The sequence below is a fragment of the Triticum aestivum genome, chromosome 1A (assembly GCF_018294505.1).
Source record: "Triticum aestivum cultivar Chinese Spring chromosome 1A, IWGSC CS RefSeq v2.1, whole genome shotgun sequence".
NCBI lineage: Eukaryota > Viridiplantae > Streptophyta > Magnoliopsida > Poales > Poaceae > Triticum > Triticum aestivum.
In genome coordinates, this window is record NC_057794.1 from 582,662,559 (window position 1) to 582,681,728 (window position 19,170).

General features: G+C 45.2%; 2 protein-coding genes and 1 long non-coding RNA gene across 8 annotated transcripts; 2 read left to right on the forward strand and 1 right to left on the reverse strand.

Annotated features, from left to right (window-relative positions):
* Positions 1-1,497: 1,497 nt before the first annotated feature.
* On the reverse strand, positions 1,498-4,272 carry LOC123069806 (uncharacterized). Of its 6 annotated transcripts, none has more exons than XR_006433002.1 (3): positions 3,188-4,208; positions 2,424-2,880; positions 1,498-1,933 (listed from the first exon to the last, which is right to left on the reverse strand). It is a non-coding gene; the product is annotated as an uncharacterized lncRNA (long non-coding RNA). The 6 variants fall into 6 exon arrangements; XR_006433004.1 differs by having other exon boundaries at positions 2,424-2,605; positions 2,750-4,208; XR_006433000.1 differs by having other exon boundaries at positions 3,662-4,204.
* Positions 4,273-4,959: 687 nt separating this feature from the next.
* On the forward strand, positions 4,960-5,912 carry LOC123069825 (late embryogenesis abundant protein Lea14-A). Its single transcript, XM_044492760.1, has 2 exons — positions 4,960-5,414; positions 5,529-5,912. Exons 1-2 carry the CDS (start codon positions 5,209-5,211, stop codon positions 5,812-5,814), a joined length of 492 nt encoding a protein of 163 aa, XP_044348695.1. The 5' UTR covers positions 4,960-5,208; the 3' UTR covers positions 5,815-5,912.
* A 9,984-nt stretch (positions 5,913-15,896) lies between these two features.
* On the forward strand, positions 15,897-18,034 carry LOC123069829 (S-type anion channel SLAH2-like). The gene is made up of 2 exons (XM_044492767.1): positions 15,897-16,601; positions 16,729-18,034. The coding sequence occupies exons 1-2, from the start codon at positions 15,924-15,926 to the stop codon at positions 17,938-17,940; spliced, it is 1,890 nt and encodes a 629-aa protein (XP_044348702.1). The 5' UTR covers positions 15,897-15,923; the 3' UTR covers positions 17,941-18,034.
* Positions 18,035-19,170: the final 1,136 nt, after the last annotated feature.

The window sequence follows — 19,170 nt, forward strand, 5'->3', positions numbered from 1 at the left end:
GTGTCACATGTGAATTGCCACAACCTTTCCGCCACGTTTCCTGCCCATTTTTTCCTCTGTCCGCCAAGTTTTCCTGCCAGCCGCCGCTATTAAAAAGGTAGTTGTCATGTTCGATAGGTTATATCCCCGCCGTCCACAACCGCTCTTGAAGGAGGAGCGGATCTCCTTGAAGTGCCGTTCAAAATTATACTAAGAATTAGGTGAAGCACTCCAGTGAAATCTTTAGATGCTCCACTGTATGCTTAATATAATTTTAAAATCAAGCTTGAACCTTCATTTGCCATGCTGGAGTCTGTGTTTTTTGTGAGTAATACTAGCAAATTGTGCTTTTGAACTGTAGCTCTAGGTGTGAAATTGGAGGAAAACGTTGTAGTTAATAACAAGTGGGAGCTACATGTAAGAAAATGTTGGAGACTATGTTTATGGCGGCTTTGAGTTTGCGCATCGCCTCTCCAGTCTTCATATTATTATTATGGAGCATGTTTCATATGACGGATGACATTTGATATTATATGCTAGAGTTGTTTTTATAAAGTTTGGAGGTATATAGCGACTCCACTGCCGCTCCTACAAAGCGATAAATAAATTTACAAGGGATTGGTGTCTTTTTATTGGGGTTTCCAAAAAAGGGGAATACATTGGTTTTCAAAATCTAACCTCACCTGTGGTGGTTGTTTATAGTCAACTTGTAAGCCTATTATTAAAGGGGAGTTGATAGTTCACCTCACCTTCTCCTCTGGTTTTCCACCCTAGGTCCTCTCTCCTTTGGTTTCTTGTTGATTCTTTTGGTAATTTCAACACATGCCGCATAAAAATAAAAACCAATATAAATAGAGTAACTTAGAATCTAAACCAAATCAACATTTCATCAAAACCATGTGATGCATTTACTCAATTAAATCAAATCAAATCTTACCAAAATCTCAACTAAATCAAAAATTGCCTTTCAATAGTCACACCCCAATCAAATCATATCAAAACATCAACCAAATCAAAACTTTACTTGTTTTCACCTACCCATACTCAAATCAAATTAAATCTTATCAAAATCTAGAATTTGATACGTGTAAGTTATATCATACAAAGTTGATACACTACACCACAACACTGCATCCCCGACAGCCAAGTTGGCTGGGAATACAAGTTATAACAACAAACAGTCGGTCGGGAAAAAGTATTGCCGACCAACAAGGTCTGTTGGAGAAAGTCCATACAGGAAAGCCCTTTCCCGAACGACATATCTTTCCCGACCGACTGCTTGTTGGCCAAGGAGTATCTTTCCCGACCAACAATCTGTTGGGCCTACCACGGGCCTTTCCCGACCGACAGTCTGTTGGGGCTGTCATGGGCTTTTCCCGACCGACCATCTGATAGGGTAATCTTTCCCGACCGACTATCTGACAAGGCTACCATGGACCTTTTCCGACCGACTACGAGACAGGGTAATCTTTCCCAACCAACATACCGTTGGGCCTCATGGGCCTTTCCCAGACGATGGACAATCTTCTGTTTCCCCTCACATAGCTACATTTCACTTTACCATCAGAACATCAATCAAGTTACATAATTCACAACAGTAACATTCATGTCGACCAAGAATAATATATCAGAACCAAACAATTATAACACACATTCACTAATTTTTACATATAAATAGTGCATATGTTATGAACCAATGGCCATCCAAGTTTCCTATAAACTGATGTAACTAATGAAATAGAGGAGACATTATGGTTCATTGTCTGAGAGCAAAAATTCCTAGTGTTGTTTACTGGAATTTTTCTAAGAGGCACATCATCTGCCTTGGCTCCTTGTAGTGGGCAACTACATACCCATCCTCACAGCCTTCCACCAACATCCTTGCATCGTTCTCGTACTTGACATCAAAGCCTTCATTCTACATCTCATTGCAGAACATCCTCCAGCTTGAACACTTGCAAGTAAAAATCCCGAGTTAATATTCTGCATCTGCTTCTGGAACACTTCTCAGAGAACATATTAGCAGTTACATTGCACAAACTCTAGCCTCTCTAGGTTTCCTATTTTTCAAAATCAGAACAAAATTTCAGGGGGGAGGGGGGCTACAAAATGATATGATTTTATTTTTGAAATACCAAAGTATGACCACAAGTTGCAATTTGTATCATGTTAAGCATATTGATCCTATCTGCTTACAGAATACATTTCTAACACCAATTACATATAAAAGCTTCTTCAAAACAGAGTACTACCAAAATACAACCTTCTTTTGAGGAAGTACCAAAATACTACTTAACCACATAGTTTTACCTTTCCATTTAGTGCAAAATCGTATGAGCTAATTAGAACTTTTCCCAACATGAATCAAAACTAATAAAAAAGCAAAATCAAAAGAATCAGACTACACTACAGTACATCAATAGGAAGGATACAAGTAAAATTACCATCGGACAACACTAGTGGAAGAGGTGAGGCAGAGTTGATGATGTTCTGCTTTCCTACCCAACGCTCGACACCATCACATAGCGTCACTGCCTGTCGTGAGCATCGCCAAAGTTGTTTACTACAAACAGCCTGGTGGAGTGCTCATCTTCTAAGTAAATGACCTGGGGTGCCCAGGTTCGCCCTGTCAAAGCTCCGCCAATTAATAAGCCAAGGTTCAGAGCAACATATTTATCAACCATCTTTTGTTACTCTGTCAAATATTGAGTAGAAGGTGTACAGTAACTATGGACCCAGTGATGGCCGAAACAGCAGCAAGCAGATGAACCTGGGATGCGCGAGTACGACAATGGGCCCTGCTGCTAGCTGCTGCATCGACTGCGGCGGCCTGTAAGGTTGCAGAGGCGCAACAGTAAACCGGTTCGGGGTTGAAGGGGATGCTGGGGTGGGCTGGGAATCCTGCAGCACAACACTCCTGATTAAAATTCATTCACCCTCGGTGGAATTAGAATACTTTCAAGCAGTATTGTCTCTGATAAATGAAACTATAAAACACTGCAACAAAGATTCTACTACTTCCATCATTTAATATACATGGAATTTTGATTAAGGACATACTATTGTAGATAAATATTCATAACATGGAGATCATTTGGTCCAGAAGATATAATAATATATCGACTTTATTTAATTTAGATTTATTATGTGAGGACACTGGAAGCAGTGTAAATTGAACAGAGGAGGCAGGACACCCCCGACACCTTACCTAACATTATTCTTATTTCATTTGTAGGATTTCTTCCATTAAACCTGGTAACATGTTTAGAAATACTTTCACAAATCTACATATATATGTAGCAGAAATTGCAAAAACTAATCAACGATATAACTACTGCCTTGAATCTGATTAGTACTACGCAGAATGTAGAATAGCTACATAATAATTACATGGGAAAGAAAATAAGGAAGCAAACTATGGGGAAATTAAACATGAGTATAGGCTGGACAAATAACATCTTCTATAATCGAGAAAAGGAATCAAAATACAGTACTGATGCTTAATGATATGTCAACAGAAAATATATATGGCAATGAAGAATTTTCTATGAGAAAATCAGTAACATGAAGAGTATCTAGAAGGCTTGTTACATATGCTCCCTTCTTCTGGAAACCATCGAACAGATTAGTAACAAGTTAGACTTTCTTAAAAAACAAATACTCGTAAAGTATCTCTATGAACCTGAGAAATTTTCATCCGGGGAGCAAGAGGCCAATGGATTCATGGATGGATCCGGGCCTAGTAAGTTACCTGCACGTCCTGCGCGTTGAATGGAGGAGGGCTCGTTGATGAGGAACCATATCCTGGAGACATCGAGGTTGGTACCGGAGCAGATGACGCCGCTCACCTCGAACACAACCCTGGAAGCTTCAAGGCGAGGTAGGTGAGGACGTCGACGGGGTTGGACACCACGAGCAGCAGCGCCTCCGGGGAGTGCTTCACCACGGCCGGAGGGGCAAGATCGATGGCGTTGGGCGGCGGTGGGACGGGGTGGGGATCGATTGGAGGAAGCCCCGGTCGGCGTCGGGCGGCGGTGGGAGGCGTGCGGATCGACCGGCGTGGGGGGCGGAGGCGTGGAGATCGACCGGCGTGGAGGCGGCAACGCGGAGATCGGCCGGTGTGGAGGCGGCGGCGCGGAGATTGACCGGCGTGGGGAATGAATGCGTACGAAGGAAAGCTAGGGATTTGGCTGATGTGTGCGCGGTGTGACTGTCTGTTGATTTTGGGAGAAAAGTTCGCGGGTTGGGCCGGCCATTCGCGCTGAAAAATTGGCTGTTCGCATCCCAAAGGCCCATAGCATCGCACTGTTGGTCGGGGTTATTTACCGACCGATGGTCCATGGGCCATATAAGGATTCCCAACCGACACTTGGACGGTACACGCGGTAGTATTCCCGACCGACCGCAGGTCACCGTACAGAGTTTTCCCGACCCACAGTCCGTTAGAAATTTTCATGGCTGACTGTGGGTCGCCAATAGTGACCTTTTTCCAACAAATGTCGGTAGAAATTCTGGTGCGTGGTGTAGTGATATTGAACCACTAAAATAGATATGCCTCACTGCAGCGCACGGGCAAATAGCTAGTATAGAAAACGTGCTTACCGAAATGCTGTGTTTTTTTATGCACACTGCTATTCTGAAAAAAATGAGTACTTGTGTGTTCGAATATACTACTATAAACAAAGAGCACTTGGTCCCTATGAAAAAACAAAGAGCACTTGGACTTGATGTCAGTTGGTCGGCGCGATGCGATCGGTGCAGTGCAGCCGGGAGAAAAGGACGAAAGGAGATGCCGACTCAGCACCGTCCATCCGGGGATTCGCGCCGCGTGGGGTCGCGCATGCACACAGCCGAAGCTTCGTTCGTGCCTTTCCCTTTCCCGTTATCAAATTCCCCCCGCCGCAGCGCCAACCCATGCACGCAACGCAACGCAACCCAACCCAACCCAGAAACTTCAACCACGCGTCGGCGTCGCGAAATATCGCCAAGTCGCACGTAGTGGTACTAGCAAAACTCTTAAAAATCGCACTCGGATTCTACGCGGTGCCCACGCCGCGGCGCCGTCCGCGGTCGGCACCGCGCTCTGCTCCTCCTGCGCCCACCTATAAACAGGCGCACCGCGATGTTTCCTTGGCGTGCTTCATCCATCACCCGCGAGGCTGAGCGATCGAGCTAGGAAGAAGCGGAAGAGACCAGAGGAGGGGAGGAAGAAGCTTGGGGTTGCCGGCCATGGCGAGCCTGATGGACAAGGCCAAGGGGTTCGTCGCCGACAAGATCGCGCACATGCCCAAGCCGGAGGCGTCGCTGGACAAGGTGACCTTCAAGGGCATGACCCGCGAGGCCATCACCGTGCACAGCCACGTCAACGTCACCAACCCCTACTCCCACCGCATCCCCATCTGCGACATCTCCTTCAACCTCAAGTGCGGCGGCAAGTAAGTTCCACCCCCCATCTTCACCTTCTTCTTCCTCCTCTCATTTGCACGATGAGGATGAGATCCATCCATCCATGGATCTGAGTCTGACGGCGCGATCCTGTATAACAACAGGGAGGTGGCGAGCGGCACGATCCCGGACCCGGGCTGGATCGAGGACAGCGGCGAGGTCACCAAGCTGGAGGTGCCGGCCAAGGTGCCCTACGACTTCCTCATCTCGCTCATGAAGGACCTGGGGAGGGACTGGGACATCGACTACGAGCTCCTCGTCAAGCTCACCATCGACCTCCCCATCATCGGCAACTTCACCATCCCGCTCGACACCGCCGGCGAGTTCAAGCTGCCCACCCTCAGCGACTTCTTCGGCGGCTCCGCCAAGACCGAGGAGGCCACCGCCTAGGCATGAGCTCCATCTAGCCCTGCTGTGCAGTCTGCATCCGCATGCCTGTACTCTGCGTTCGTCACAATAATGAGAGCAAATATGATGATTTCTTTCCACTTTGTCTCGATGACTTTCGTCAAATTAAGCAAAGATCTGCAAAATATCTCCGTGATCAGCAAAGATCAGCTTGTTGCCACCAGACTCGCATTCGGCAGTAAATTAGCGAATACTCCTTCAATTGAAGAACGAGTCCCGAAAATATCTTTTAGATCACGTATCGTTGGTGCAGGCAGAACATAGCATCTATAGATTCGTGCGCGATTGCTAAGAGCATCTTCAACGGTATATCTCCTCCGTTATTTTCAACGGCTGTCACATCAAACTTTTTGTGATACGAAGTTACAAACGAGAAACATTAGGGACGCTAGAGACAAAAATAGAGATGTTCTGTTCCTAAAGAAAATAGAGATGTTCCTTTCTCAGAAATCCTACTCCTGCGTGCATCAAAAAAAAAAAAAATGAAACTCCATGGGCACTAGCACCCACGGTTTTCTTGATATAGAGGAAGCATCCCTCATGAGAATTCCAGAAATTCGTCCCCGACGTGGATCGAACTCTGGTCGTTAGGTTTACAATCATGCGCCCCCAACCACTGGGCTATGCCCACGTCCTCTACTCCTGCGTGCATCGTTTACAAGCTTGGGAGGAATAAATCAGGTCTAAAGCGCAGCAGTGCAATCATCTTTTGAGGGACTTCTTTTTTCCGATTTATCCATCAACTGTCAATGTAGTACAACAAACACTAAAAATAGAAATTACATCTAAATGTCTAGCTACGAGTACCGTACTCAAACTGTTGTAAAGCTGATAGTGCGACAAACTCACTCAGATTTTCAAGTAATTCATGTGAACACGGAAAACCTCTCGCACATCGGATCCTATGCATGAATCCTAAAGCACTCACTCCCATGTACTCTGCTGAGCACGAATCCTAAAGCACTCACTCCCATGCACTCTTCTGAGCGAACTACAAGCAGATGGCTTCTAGATTTTTAAGCAATTCATGAGAACGCCCTCACGCACTTTGGGTCTTGAATCTTACAGGGTTCGCTCTTATGTATTCCTCTTATGTATTCCTCTGAGCGAACTAGGAGCTGGTGGCATTTTTTTTTTTGCTTGGATGGCAATTTGAACTAACATTTTGGGATGGCAATTTTAGTTTCTAAAGCATAACAATTTTCAGCTTTTTCTGTTGATGTAGCACAACAATTCCCTTCGGTTGGCATGGCGATTCCTTAGCATGGTAATTTTAGTTTAAAATATGTCAAATCCTTTACAACAACATGACAATTTTACCTGTTCTCGCATGGTAATTCTGGAACGGTCGTTGTGAATGGGTTTTCGAGCGAACAAAACATTCATTCATTACTCCTGCCTGGAAGAACGATCATTCGCTCGAGTTATCCCTGAGCTAACGTCTGATGTATATCGCTGCCCTAGCTTTATAGCAATCCAAGTAAATATTCGCCGCATAAGACGAATTAAAGTCTATTACTCTGCATATGTATAGTGGTCACAAGAATGACAACAAATTGTGTTGTCTCCATCTCTGTCTCATTCTTGCTGGTCTGAGATTGACTTGTTCCAGCAGAAAGATCTATATGTCATTCACAAGTAGTTACTTGAGGAAGAACATGGATGAAACATGTCTCCCCATAGTTGCCTACTGTATACTCCCTCCGTCCCGAATAAGTGTACATCTAGCTTTTATGTTAAGTCAAAGTTTTAAAATTTTGATCAAATTTATAGAAAAGAGTAGTTGCATATATGACATCAAATTGGTATATTATGAAAGTACATTTCAAAACGAATCTAGGATACTAATTTGGTGTCATAAATGCTGTTACTTTTTTTATAAAGTTGGTCAAAGTTTTAAAACTTTGACTTAATACAAAAGCTAGATGTACACTTATTCACGGACGGAGGGAGTAAGTCAGAGGGCATCTACTCGTCCAAAAGTACTGAAGGAAGGCTCCTCCAGGAGAAGAAAAAAAAATCTTCTCTTCTACTGCCGTCCTTCATCAAATTTTACGTATGTTCCCCCTTCATTTCTGCATTTTGACTTTATTTCCCTGCTATCTCTGGTCTTTTTCATTCGTTTGTCCTTGACAACCGCCCCAATTGTCACTCATTTTATTGGGTTTTCGGGTAAAATTATGTTTTTAAGGCAATAAGTTCTTATCAAATAAGTGATTACAAAATATATCTTCTCTCCTACTTAAATATAACTTAATATTCTGTCACCCACCTCGTCCTTTGTCCAACCTTACGTACCTCCCGCCTCCCTCTCTCCCTTCTGATTTTGTTTCCCTCTTATCTGTTTTCTTTCACAGATCTTACTTGAAAAACCACCTTAAATGTCCTAACTTTTATTGACGTAGTAGGTAAATTTATGCTTTTTTGGGTAAGCCAATAAGTTCTCACCAACTAAAACCTTCAAATTTATGTAGGTGAATAAATTACGGGCAGGATTTTGTAAACATTCATTTTAAGATTCATATTAATATGACCAAGTAAATCACGGAAAACCTACTAAAATATTTATATCCCATTACAACGCAAGGATAATTATTTAGTCTAAATATTCGATGAAATTTTGTCACCGTCCATAATAAAGTTGCCTGAGTATGTTTACATGGGCCACTTTGCTAGTTAGGCCATGTGTTTAGACTTGGTAAGAAAAAGATTAAAAGAAATAGAAAGAATGGACACGGTGACTAGTAGAGGACGAACGTATGCTAAGCTACTAGCTAATCCCCTGATTAATCAAAGGTGCATATACATGCAAGAGTTGGGGCTCACGTACAGAACTACTCCCTCCGTTCGGAATTAGTTGTCACAAAAATGGATGTATCTAGATGTATTTTAGTTCTAGATACATTCATTTCCGAGACAAGTAATTCCGAACGGAGGAAGTACCACTCTACAAGTCTTATACACATGCATCATGCACTTCATGCGTGAGGAGGCATAGCTAGGCATGCACTGGTGTACGTAATGGGTGGAGACGCACAGTAGCCGAAACGTTATTGATCAGGTCGCTCGTGTACGTATGTGTCGCTGATGCCCACGCCCAGCCACGTACACGTGATTGTTTTGTGTGGTGGATTAAACAGCCTAACAACCTACTCTACATGATAAGAAGAGATAAGGATTGGAGAGCCTGGTTTCTAGGCAACTACGCACTCAGCCCAACAGAAAATCGGCGGCGCTCACGGTGCCCCCTCCAGCCCTAGCTCCTGCCTATATAAAGGCTCATCTCCTTCCACGGAAAAAAAGGCACGGAGATCACGCAGCTACTCCCTCCGTTCGAAATTACTTGTCGCAGAAATAGGTGTATGTAGACATATTTTAGTTCTAAATACATCCATATCGGAGACAATTAATTCCGAACGGAGGGAGTACGTCACAAGGCTGCCGCCCATTACACGCATATACATCACGCCGCAAGACTTTTTCATCCTCTGATCTCTAGACGCACGTCTGGAGAGAAGACCCGCTAGCACCACACCCATCCATCATACGTCTACGCGGGCACGCAGCCGGCAGAAAACCAGATCGCATCAACAGGTCAATGCAGCCGGGTGAGAACACCGGCGCCAGCGACATGGATACCAAGCTCACGTTCCTGAAGGGTGAGATTTTGATCTAATACATCTATTTTCTTCTGTCTCTTTCTCTCTAGCATGTATGCGCTACGCGGAGAGTGCGTACCGGTCTCTGGAGACGACACTTGTGTGATCTCGTCGCTGCCACCGGAGATGACTGCACTGGAACAACAAACTACACCGACACCGCCGAAGATCGTCTATGCCAAGCCTTTTATTTTCAGGTGTCATGTTCCTGGCCCGAGATGACTCGGGAGCTGCCAGAGCTCGCCAACGACGCTGACCAACCGCTAGCACCGGCGCCCTTACCGTGGCGGCCTTCATGGTGCTCGGTGAACACCTCATGGCGTACAGGTCGCGACGCACAGATTGCCATGAACAGGTCCACGGTGAACAGGTTCATGGCAAAGGGTACACCGGCGTACAGGTTTTGCATCACGCTCTTGGAGGAGACGAAGTGGTGCAACCGGAGCTCACTGACGACACAACCCGAGACTCGCCTTCCCCTTCACGGTGTACAGGTCCTTGGTGGAACCAATATCCGCAACGACGGATCTAAGACCGGTTCCTCCTTCATAAGGCCCGCGTCCTCGACGAACAGGTCAATGGCGTACAGATCCTTCACCGAACCAAAGATTGCAACGACTCTGTACAAGACCGGTCCCTCCTTCGAGAGGCGCACCCACCATGGCGGACAGTTCCTCGGCGTACAGGTCCATGGCATCGCCGGCGCACAGGTCACTCTTTCGCGTAGTACCAGCCCAAGGCGATGCGGCCTCTGCGATACCACTTTCCACGGCCCCGTGAGGCGGCCCCTTTGTCTTGGCGGACCGCCGAATACTCGGCGTCTAGCCGAGACGAGGTGCCAACCACCCCGGGCACGCCTATGTGAGCATGAGTTGGGTTTTTTTACACTGACGCCGGTCTCCCCAAACCGTTACTCGCGCAAGGAGTAGCTGCTTGAACACCCCGATGAAGCAACAGGTCATCAAGAAGTCTGAGCCGACCGCGACCCATGCTACCCCAACACCAACTACTCCAACGCCGCCAAGACCGACGAGGCACGACGGCGAGGGCGGGCGCGCCCACCGCTAAGGCCACGTCACTTGCGGCGCGTGTACCGACGAGGAGACGGGCTCTGCCGCTGCCCACACACACATCACCATCATCACACATGGAGGACGGGAAGCGAAGACGACGAAGACGACCACATAGCTTAATCGGAGGTATCTCGTGGAGCAACCCGCGGGAGTAATTAACCAGGAGCCTTCCGAGGCCCCGGGAATCAGGAGACCGCAATCGCCATAGTCAGGCTGGCCGCGCTAGTAGGCCACAGAGTGCACTTTTTCTTTACGGGATCTTGTACTTTTGTTTCTCCAATGAGATTAATGAAATACTCGTTTCCCGCATCCTTTTCTTTGTGTACTACTGTACACTGGCACGCCCGCAATTTTTTATTTCCCCTGGCGCGTAGAGAGATAATAACACGATAACCATCGTTGTTTGTTATTATTTTTCGTGTCAAACACCAAAAAACACTTATGTCTTTTTCTTTTGAACCACTTATGGCTACACACTTATGCAAAAGAAGCTCTTAGCAATTTATTTTTTACTTGCTTTGATGTAATTCCTGAATTCCTGACTAGAATTCTCCTGTCAGATTGTAATCTCTTGTTAGTTTAATAAAGCGAGGGATTTACTTCAAAAAGAAGAAGAAGGAACAAATATTAGATGAGCGGCGAAAATGGGCCATCCGAATAATGAAGTGCGCCCCGACTAGCCCGGCTATTAGCAGTGTAGTGAAGCGAGCAGGAGAAATAGTCACTGTAGCTTTGGACAGAGTTACTGTGGCGTACTAGATCACATCAACCCGTCACTGTTGCGATTCTTTTTGCGAAAAATGAGACCATTTTTTTAAAGAGAAAACAAATTTGAAAATTCCATACATTTTTCGGAAAAAGCGAACATTTTTTGAAATATGCAAACATTTTCTAGAAATTTTCATAATACTTGAACCTTTTTTCAAATGCAAATTTTATATTTGAACTTTTGAAAAATCCTAAACAATTAAAATACGGCCCTGGTACATTGAAGGTTCCCAAAACCGGAACAAGAAACCCTTTTTCTAGCGCTAAATGGGCTATCCACTTACTTGTTGGGTGCTGCTTCGACGACAACTCGCCTTTCGGGAGCAACTAGCTGAGAAACGTTCGTTCTCAGCCTTCCCAAGGGTCACTTGGGGTGGGCTGAAGGCGCGTCACTTGGCGCGCTCTCAGCTGCCGTCACGTGTCACACTATGGGCGTTTGCTCTGGATTTTGTTTTTTCCACACGATTTCTGCTTTTTAGATGGTTTTTTAGGGGTTTTTCGGCTTTTTGGTTTTCCACCGGTATTCCTTAACTTTTGGACAAATTTTTTTATTTTTTTGCGCGAGAAAACACATTTTATTTTTTATTCCGCGAGCTCTCGAAAACAAAAAAAAAACATATTTTCTCTTTTTTCTTTCTACGACAGGCACGGGTTTACTTCCGCGGGAGGTACGGTTTTGCTTCTCCGAGAGGCACGAACGTGCCTCTCGAAAACGAAAAGAGAAAGTTGTTTCTCTTTTTTTTCCTTCCATGAGAGGTACGGTTTTGCTTACGCGAGAGACACGGTTTTGCTTCCGCGAAAGGCGCGGATTTAGTTCCACGAAAGTCACGGCCATGCCTCTCGGAAACGAAAAAAATGTGTTTTTGTTTTATTTCCATGAGACGGACGGTTTTGCTTCCGCGAGAGGCATGATTGTGCCTCTTGGAAACGACATTCGGAAAGGAAAAGAACATGCTCATGGTCTGGTTTTTTGTTTATTTTTCTGTGAAAAAATGTTCATCAAAATCTATCAACATGTGATCTAATTTTGAAGATCTTGACGCAAGGAATTCAACAGTGAAAACGTTTCGAGATTTGGATGCATGGTTTAAGAGATAAAACATTTTAAACAAACTGATCTACGAAAAAAGAGAAAACTCTCTGTTGCGACAAGTGGCACATGTGCCACTTGTGCAACCTGAGAAACTGAAAGTTATCTTTGCAAGGAGTACAGTGATTTCGTCGGCTTACTCGTCACCCCTGTGCGAAACAACGACAGTCTATTGCCATGTGCGACACATAGGATTTGCGACAGCGATGGTCGCATCACCTCAAAGGGCTACTCTAGTTGGCCGACCCAATAAGATTTCTTCTCTTGTTGGCTCGTCATGCAGGTATGTTTCGTTCTTTTTCCCTTTTAACTTTTATTTAAGTTTTCAAAAAATTGAAATATAAATATTTTGTAAAAATTTACTTACCCAATTATTTAAATGTTAATCACCATTAAAAATATATTACACACAAAATTTGTTCATTTAGTTTTAGGAAAAAAAATCTTAGACCATTCAAAAAATGTTTGTAACATTTAACAAAACACAAAAAGGACTGTATTGATTATCTCCCAATTGGTTCGAATCGTAGGGGTGATGCTTTACTTCACATGCATTTAAGTGTCACATTCAGAAGAAATATGCTTCCACACCCTTTTTCTTTAAAATGTAAAGTTGACATTCTAGCACGAATCTCCAAAAATACTTCATGTTTGTATAAGTCTTTTAAATCCTTCCATGTTGGGATTGGTCACAAGTTCCAATTTGATACATTTTTTTGGGAACTCGCGGGCGATTATTAGGTGCATGGTCTATCACTGAGCTAATTGCCCGTCGTGTGGACCTCCCAAAGTGAGGCCTATTACGCCAAAAGAGAGAACCTCCCACATTAGGATTGCTTTGTTAATGGTTGATCAAGCTTGATGGACCTCTCCCCCTCTAAAACAAGAAGTTATGGTCTGAGAGGTATAATATCAATCACTTATTGTCCATCTGGAAGCACCCCTTCTTCCAAAGTTACGGGGTTATTTTGTCTGAGTTCCTTAGAGGGAGTTGCCTCGCTCCCCTAGGTATTCTGTACCCACACACCTGTGTTGGGATTGGGTACAGGTACCCTTTGTTGAAGGTCCTTCGAGCTCCTCCAAATCACCAGTATGAGTATGGAAATTATGAGTATTAGTATGTATGTCTTAGATCCAAGTGGTAGCATCAGGGTCCTTAGCTAGTGTTCTTAATATGGCCGGGCCAGTCCCATTCCTAAAATGTTTTTGCAAGATCCCTCACATGTTTAAAATATGTTTGTCAAATTTTCCAAAAAATGTTCAAGAAATGAACTAAATTTATTGCTTAACTTTAAAAAATGTATGTGCCATTCAAGAACATGATCATGACATTTTCAAAATGTTCACATTAAAAAAATATGTTCATGACGTATACAAAATGATTTCAATTTTATTTAAAATACACGATGAACAATTTAAAAACTGAACATCTTAAATACACGATGACCAATTTCATTTTAAGTGAGTATTTATTTTGAATTTATTGTTCATCCAGGAGCATATCCTCTCCAGAGCCTAAACGGTCATCCTTCCATGTAGTATGTTCCCCTCAAAAAGAAAATTTATGCATTATGTATTATATCATTTCTGACCTTCCCTGGATTATGCCATAGCATCTCCAGGCACTTATCATCGGTATAATGGCTTCTCCGGCACCCAAGAGCCAAAATGGCCGTCCCGGACACAAACTCCACACTATGTTTTACTTGTTCTAGTTGACTCCTGATAAACGAATGTACGGACCGTACATGCATGCATGCATCGACGTGTACGCACGTGCATGCGCCTGAGTAGTGCAAAAATAAAAGTATTATAAAGATACTTGATCACGAAGACACGAACTGATCGAGCTGATAGAAATAAGAGCTCACGCACATCGATCCACGTCACTTGGTCGCCTGAGTAAAATACTTCGCAGTCGTCTACTGAGAAGATCCTCGATGGTACTAGACGCACTACATGTGTACATGCATCCCCATGATCTTCACATGTATCTCCATGTCGACATGAGTCATTGTACGTGGTACGTGTTATGACGCGGTAAAGCATAGTTCTACGGGAAAAAAACAGCGGTAAAACGTTTACTCCTAATCTCCTATTATACATGAATGATCTTTTTCTCCGAGCTCTCGATCATTATGTCTCTTCGTCATTTGTCCTCCACTTTTTCTGTACATTTTCTTTTACTTTTGTGCCGAGTGCTGACCTGCCCTCATGCCACGTGGCTGAACTCGTCGCCAAGTTATCATCAAAACCTATCTATTTTAACAGATAAACGATGAAATCTAAAGACTTTTGGCCCATGGCAAGTCAAGTGTTGTCCGTACCGGGACAGTAGTTGAGTGAGGAAGCGTAGTAGTACTCCACCTACTTTATCTTGGTCAAGCGAGATCGCCCACAGCTGGCTCCACGTATGCACGAAAGGGCGCCCTTTGCATGCATGTCATGTAGTGGTCGGGGCACAAATGCACCAGGCCAGGAACACGGGAATCAAGAGCAACTGAGCAAGTCGGCCTTTGCATGCATGCATGCACGGCATGTGGTGCGACTAATGACGGAATGCACGAGCTACCTGGCTCGCTAGGTCAACTGCTCAGGGCTCACGACAACAAAGGCAGGCTTAACTTTTTGACTTCATGCACTGCAGCATGTTGCACATCACCAAAATATATACAGTACTCTATGGTGAATTTAATAGATCTTGTGATGAATTTAATAGAACTAATTTGGTGTAGTAGTATACTACTCTATATTGAAGTATTTTTTATAGGCTTAGTCAAACTAAAAGAACAGTGAACTAGGACAAACCTAAAATTTTGAATATTTTAAAACATAGGGAGTACGAAATAAGTTTGAAAACTAGAATGTATTTTTAGAGCTAAAAAACATTTTCACGTATCTCAATATCCTTGGTATCGATGAGAATTAAATCTCACTTGACCAGGAATGAACAAATTCGTAGAACATTCACATGATGGGAATGTGAAAAGGAAACATAAAAGGTTGATTTGTTTGTCATATAATCGAATATAGCGAACTGAGTGTAGTCAGATGGTTAGGTTTCTTGTGGTGGAACTAGTCCATCCAGGTTCAAGTCCCCTATGCTTAGCACGTAGCTGTACTAGTGTATTTGCTTCAAATTTTAGGTGTGCCGTAGCTAGCTCCGCCATTAAGGATGAGTTTATGTGTGTATGTACGAGTGTATGCATTTGTATTGTGTTTGAAAAAGAAAACAATATAGCTACCTTTTGAGGTACCTGCAACGTGCAGTGATGCGTGGAACCTTCGTACATACGTGTTCCCATCCATGTGATTGCCGGCGTGTGCCACTTGCACGGATCGATTTGCAGATCCTCTGTCTGTCCTACTCGCCATGTGTATATATACGGCAGCCACAACGGGATACACATACATCCACGACGAACCACCTCCTGCTGGCAGCGTTGTGTTTTGCTCTGGAGAGCTTGTGCCGACGGTCGAGAGACAGGGAGAGTTGTTGCCATGGCGTCCAGAGAGAACAGCATCCAGATAGCAGGGGTACTGGACGGCGAGCCAGGGTGTGCTCTGTCCCCGGAGCCGCTTCTCGTTGGTGTCCCGTCGCGGGCCGCCGGCGCTAGTGAGCTAGCTCATGCCGCTTTTTTTATGGAGGCCGCCGTTGTCGTCGGCGGCGCCAGGAAGCTGACCATCAAGGACGCGGCCGCGGCTGCTCACGCTGAGACGCCGTGCTTGCCGGGCTCGCCGTCGGGGCTCTACCTCTCTCAGGCGCAGCTTGGCCTGCCGACGTCAATCCGCGCGTGCAACCCCGAAATGGGCGAGAATCGGGTGCTGCCGAGCGATTCAAAGCTCGAAGGTCACATCACTGCCGAGCCGCGGCTGATGAAGCAGACCCAGCACCACTCGTGGAGATCCCTGGTAGGAGGCGGCGAGGCACCAGCGCTGCTGCGGAGCGACAGCACGCGGGAGCTGGACCGCCGGTTTGATCACTTCAAGACCTTCTCGGGCCGCCTCGACCGGCAGCTCTCCAGCCTCCGAGGTCTGCAGCATGGCCTGCCACCAGTTGACATCGAGCATGGTGCCGCGCCCAATACCTCCGGTGAGGACACCGACGAGGAAAACATAGAACCTTCAGCCGATCGCTACTTCGCCGCCCTCGAAGGCCCCGAGCTCGAGATCCTTCGGGTAGGTATACCACATAAACCTCTGCACATAAACCGTGCCGTATTCCGCATTCCACCCAAATTTTCACCTTATTATAACAACTTAACAAGCATCATAGCCAGTCTCTGACAAAAGTGTGGGCATGCAGTCAACGGAGGTGGCAGTGCTGCCTGAGGATGAGCAATGGCCGTTCCTTCTCCGGTTCCCGATTAGCGCGTTCGGGATGTGCCTTGGCATGAGCACCCAAGCGATGCTGTGGAAGACACTCGAGTCGGAGCACTCAACGGCATTCCTCCACGTGCACCCCGCCGTCAACCACGTCCTCTGGTGGGCCTCTGTCGCCCTCACCGCCATCGTCTCCATCACCTACCTCCTCAAAGTTATCTTCTACTTCGAGGCCGTTCGCCGGGAGTTCCACCACCCAGTGCGTGTCAACTTCTTCTTTGCGCCTTGGATCGCTTGCCTCTTTCTCGTCAAGGGCGTGCCGCACCCGGTGTGGGAGATCCACCACATCGTGTGGTACCTCCTCATGGCTCCCATCCTCTGCCTCGACATTAAGATCTATGGCCAGTGGATGTCCAGCGGCGAGCGCCGACTCTCCAAGGTGGCTAACCCGTCCAACCACCTCGCTATCGTCGGCAACTTTGTCGGCGCGCTTCTCGGCTCCAGGATGGGCCTCCGAGAGCTGCCCATTTTCTTCTTCGCCATCGGCCTAGCGCACTATGTTGTACTCTTCGTAACCCTCTACCAAAGGCTCCCCACAAACGTGCAACTACCCAAAGAGCTCCACCCGGTATTTTTCTTCTTTATAGCCGCGCCTAGCGTCGCCTCGATGGCCTGGGCGAGCATCTCCGGCGAGTTCAACGATGGAGCCAAGCTCCTTTATTTCATCTCGCTCTTCCTCTACATGTCGTTGGTGGTGCGCGTCAACCTCTTTCGGGGGTTCAGGTTCTCATTGTCGTGGTGGGCCTACACGTTCCCGATCACGAGCGTGGCCGTGGCAACAGTGTTGTATGCGTCGGAGGTGGACAATGTGCTAATGCGGGTACTAGCGGTCGGGTTGTCAGGGATTGCCGTTGTCACGATCACCGGTGTATTGGCCACTACCGTGTACCATGCCTTCGTGCGCAAAGACCTCTTCCCTAATGATGTTTCCATCGCCATCATGCGGCGCAGGCCCAAAATCAGCAAGATCTTCGCGCATCTCCGCTCTTCTAGCTCGGACATCAAGAAGCTCAACCTCTCCATCCCTAGTTCAAATTCCAATTCCAAGAACGACACGTACTCCAGTGACTCATGTTCCAACTCCAGGATAAGCAACAACAGCGACGAGTCTCCGGTGTCACAAGGGCATGTATGAGCAGAGTGTTAGATGTCCGATGCACAATAGGTGCAGGCATGCATATCTACCACATAGATATTTCCTGTTTTTTCTTCGTTCTTTTTCATCTATATATATTTGCTGCACATAGTGGTGGATTAGCAGCAATATCCTTGAGTAATTTGCATTGCCATGATGGTGATATTATTACGGATTTGCAGATAAATCTCACTTACTTTTATAAGTATGTATTTTCATTCACCGGATGTGCATATCTATATATCATCAATGTCCAATGTATGGCTGAGTGTGCAAGATGCACGATATATGCCTAGCGGTCTTATTTCATATTTCATTGCAGAGAGAATTAATACGTCCAATAGATAGGTACTACAAAATAAACAGGCAAGTAGAATTGTAATCTTATTAGTCATGTAGTCAAATGAATAAATTAAACAAAAGTTTCAATACACTAAGTTCCATTAATAAGAATTGGCAACTTAAGACTCGAAATATTAAGTTTCACTTTCTGTAACTTATGAAAACCTTTTTAGGTAGATAACCATACGTCTAGCTGTTCTATTCCCGCTGTAAGATTCAAGATCATAATATTTCATAGCACAATGAATTGATATTTCAAACAGATAGGTACTACAAACTAATGAAACAAGTAGAATAATACATACCAAAAACAAAAACATCAATGATCAGATTCAACTAATACTATAGATACAAGAACAAACAGCTATGGACAAGGAATATACATTAACAACAAACCTTTTTACCAGAATCGGATATAACTCTAGTAGTACTGTTGATATCGTTGACGTACTTCCGTTGATGCGAAGAACAACAAAATCTTGCTCCAGGATGGTTGTTCATGTAGGATGAGAGTGGACTAGAAGAACAGAGTGCTCGTCCCTGCTACTTGTCTATGTTAGTTTTTTTTGGCGGAATTGTCTACGTTAGTTTCAGTAATTGTATGGTAGGCTACCCCACATGAATAGTTACACTACCCCACAAGGACAGGTATAGTGCTTCAATTTACAATGACATTACACAAATATATCAACTCTTATACAAGACCAAAATGCTAATCCACAGCCCACAATTTGCGTGTCCCCACCCCCTGTGTGCTACAAATCCACTTCCATACTGATGCCCACCTTAAGGGCACTTCTAACCGATCCCCAATACGGCCATAAGAGAGTAAATTTTTCGGTTTACTCTCTTACGGCGGACCTAACCGATCCCCTAAAAATGTTAATG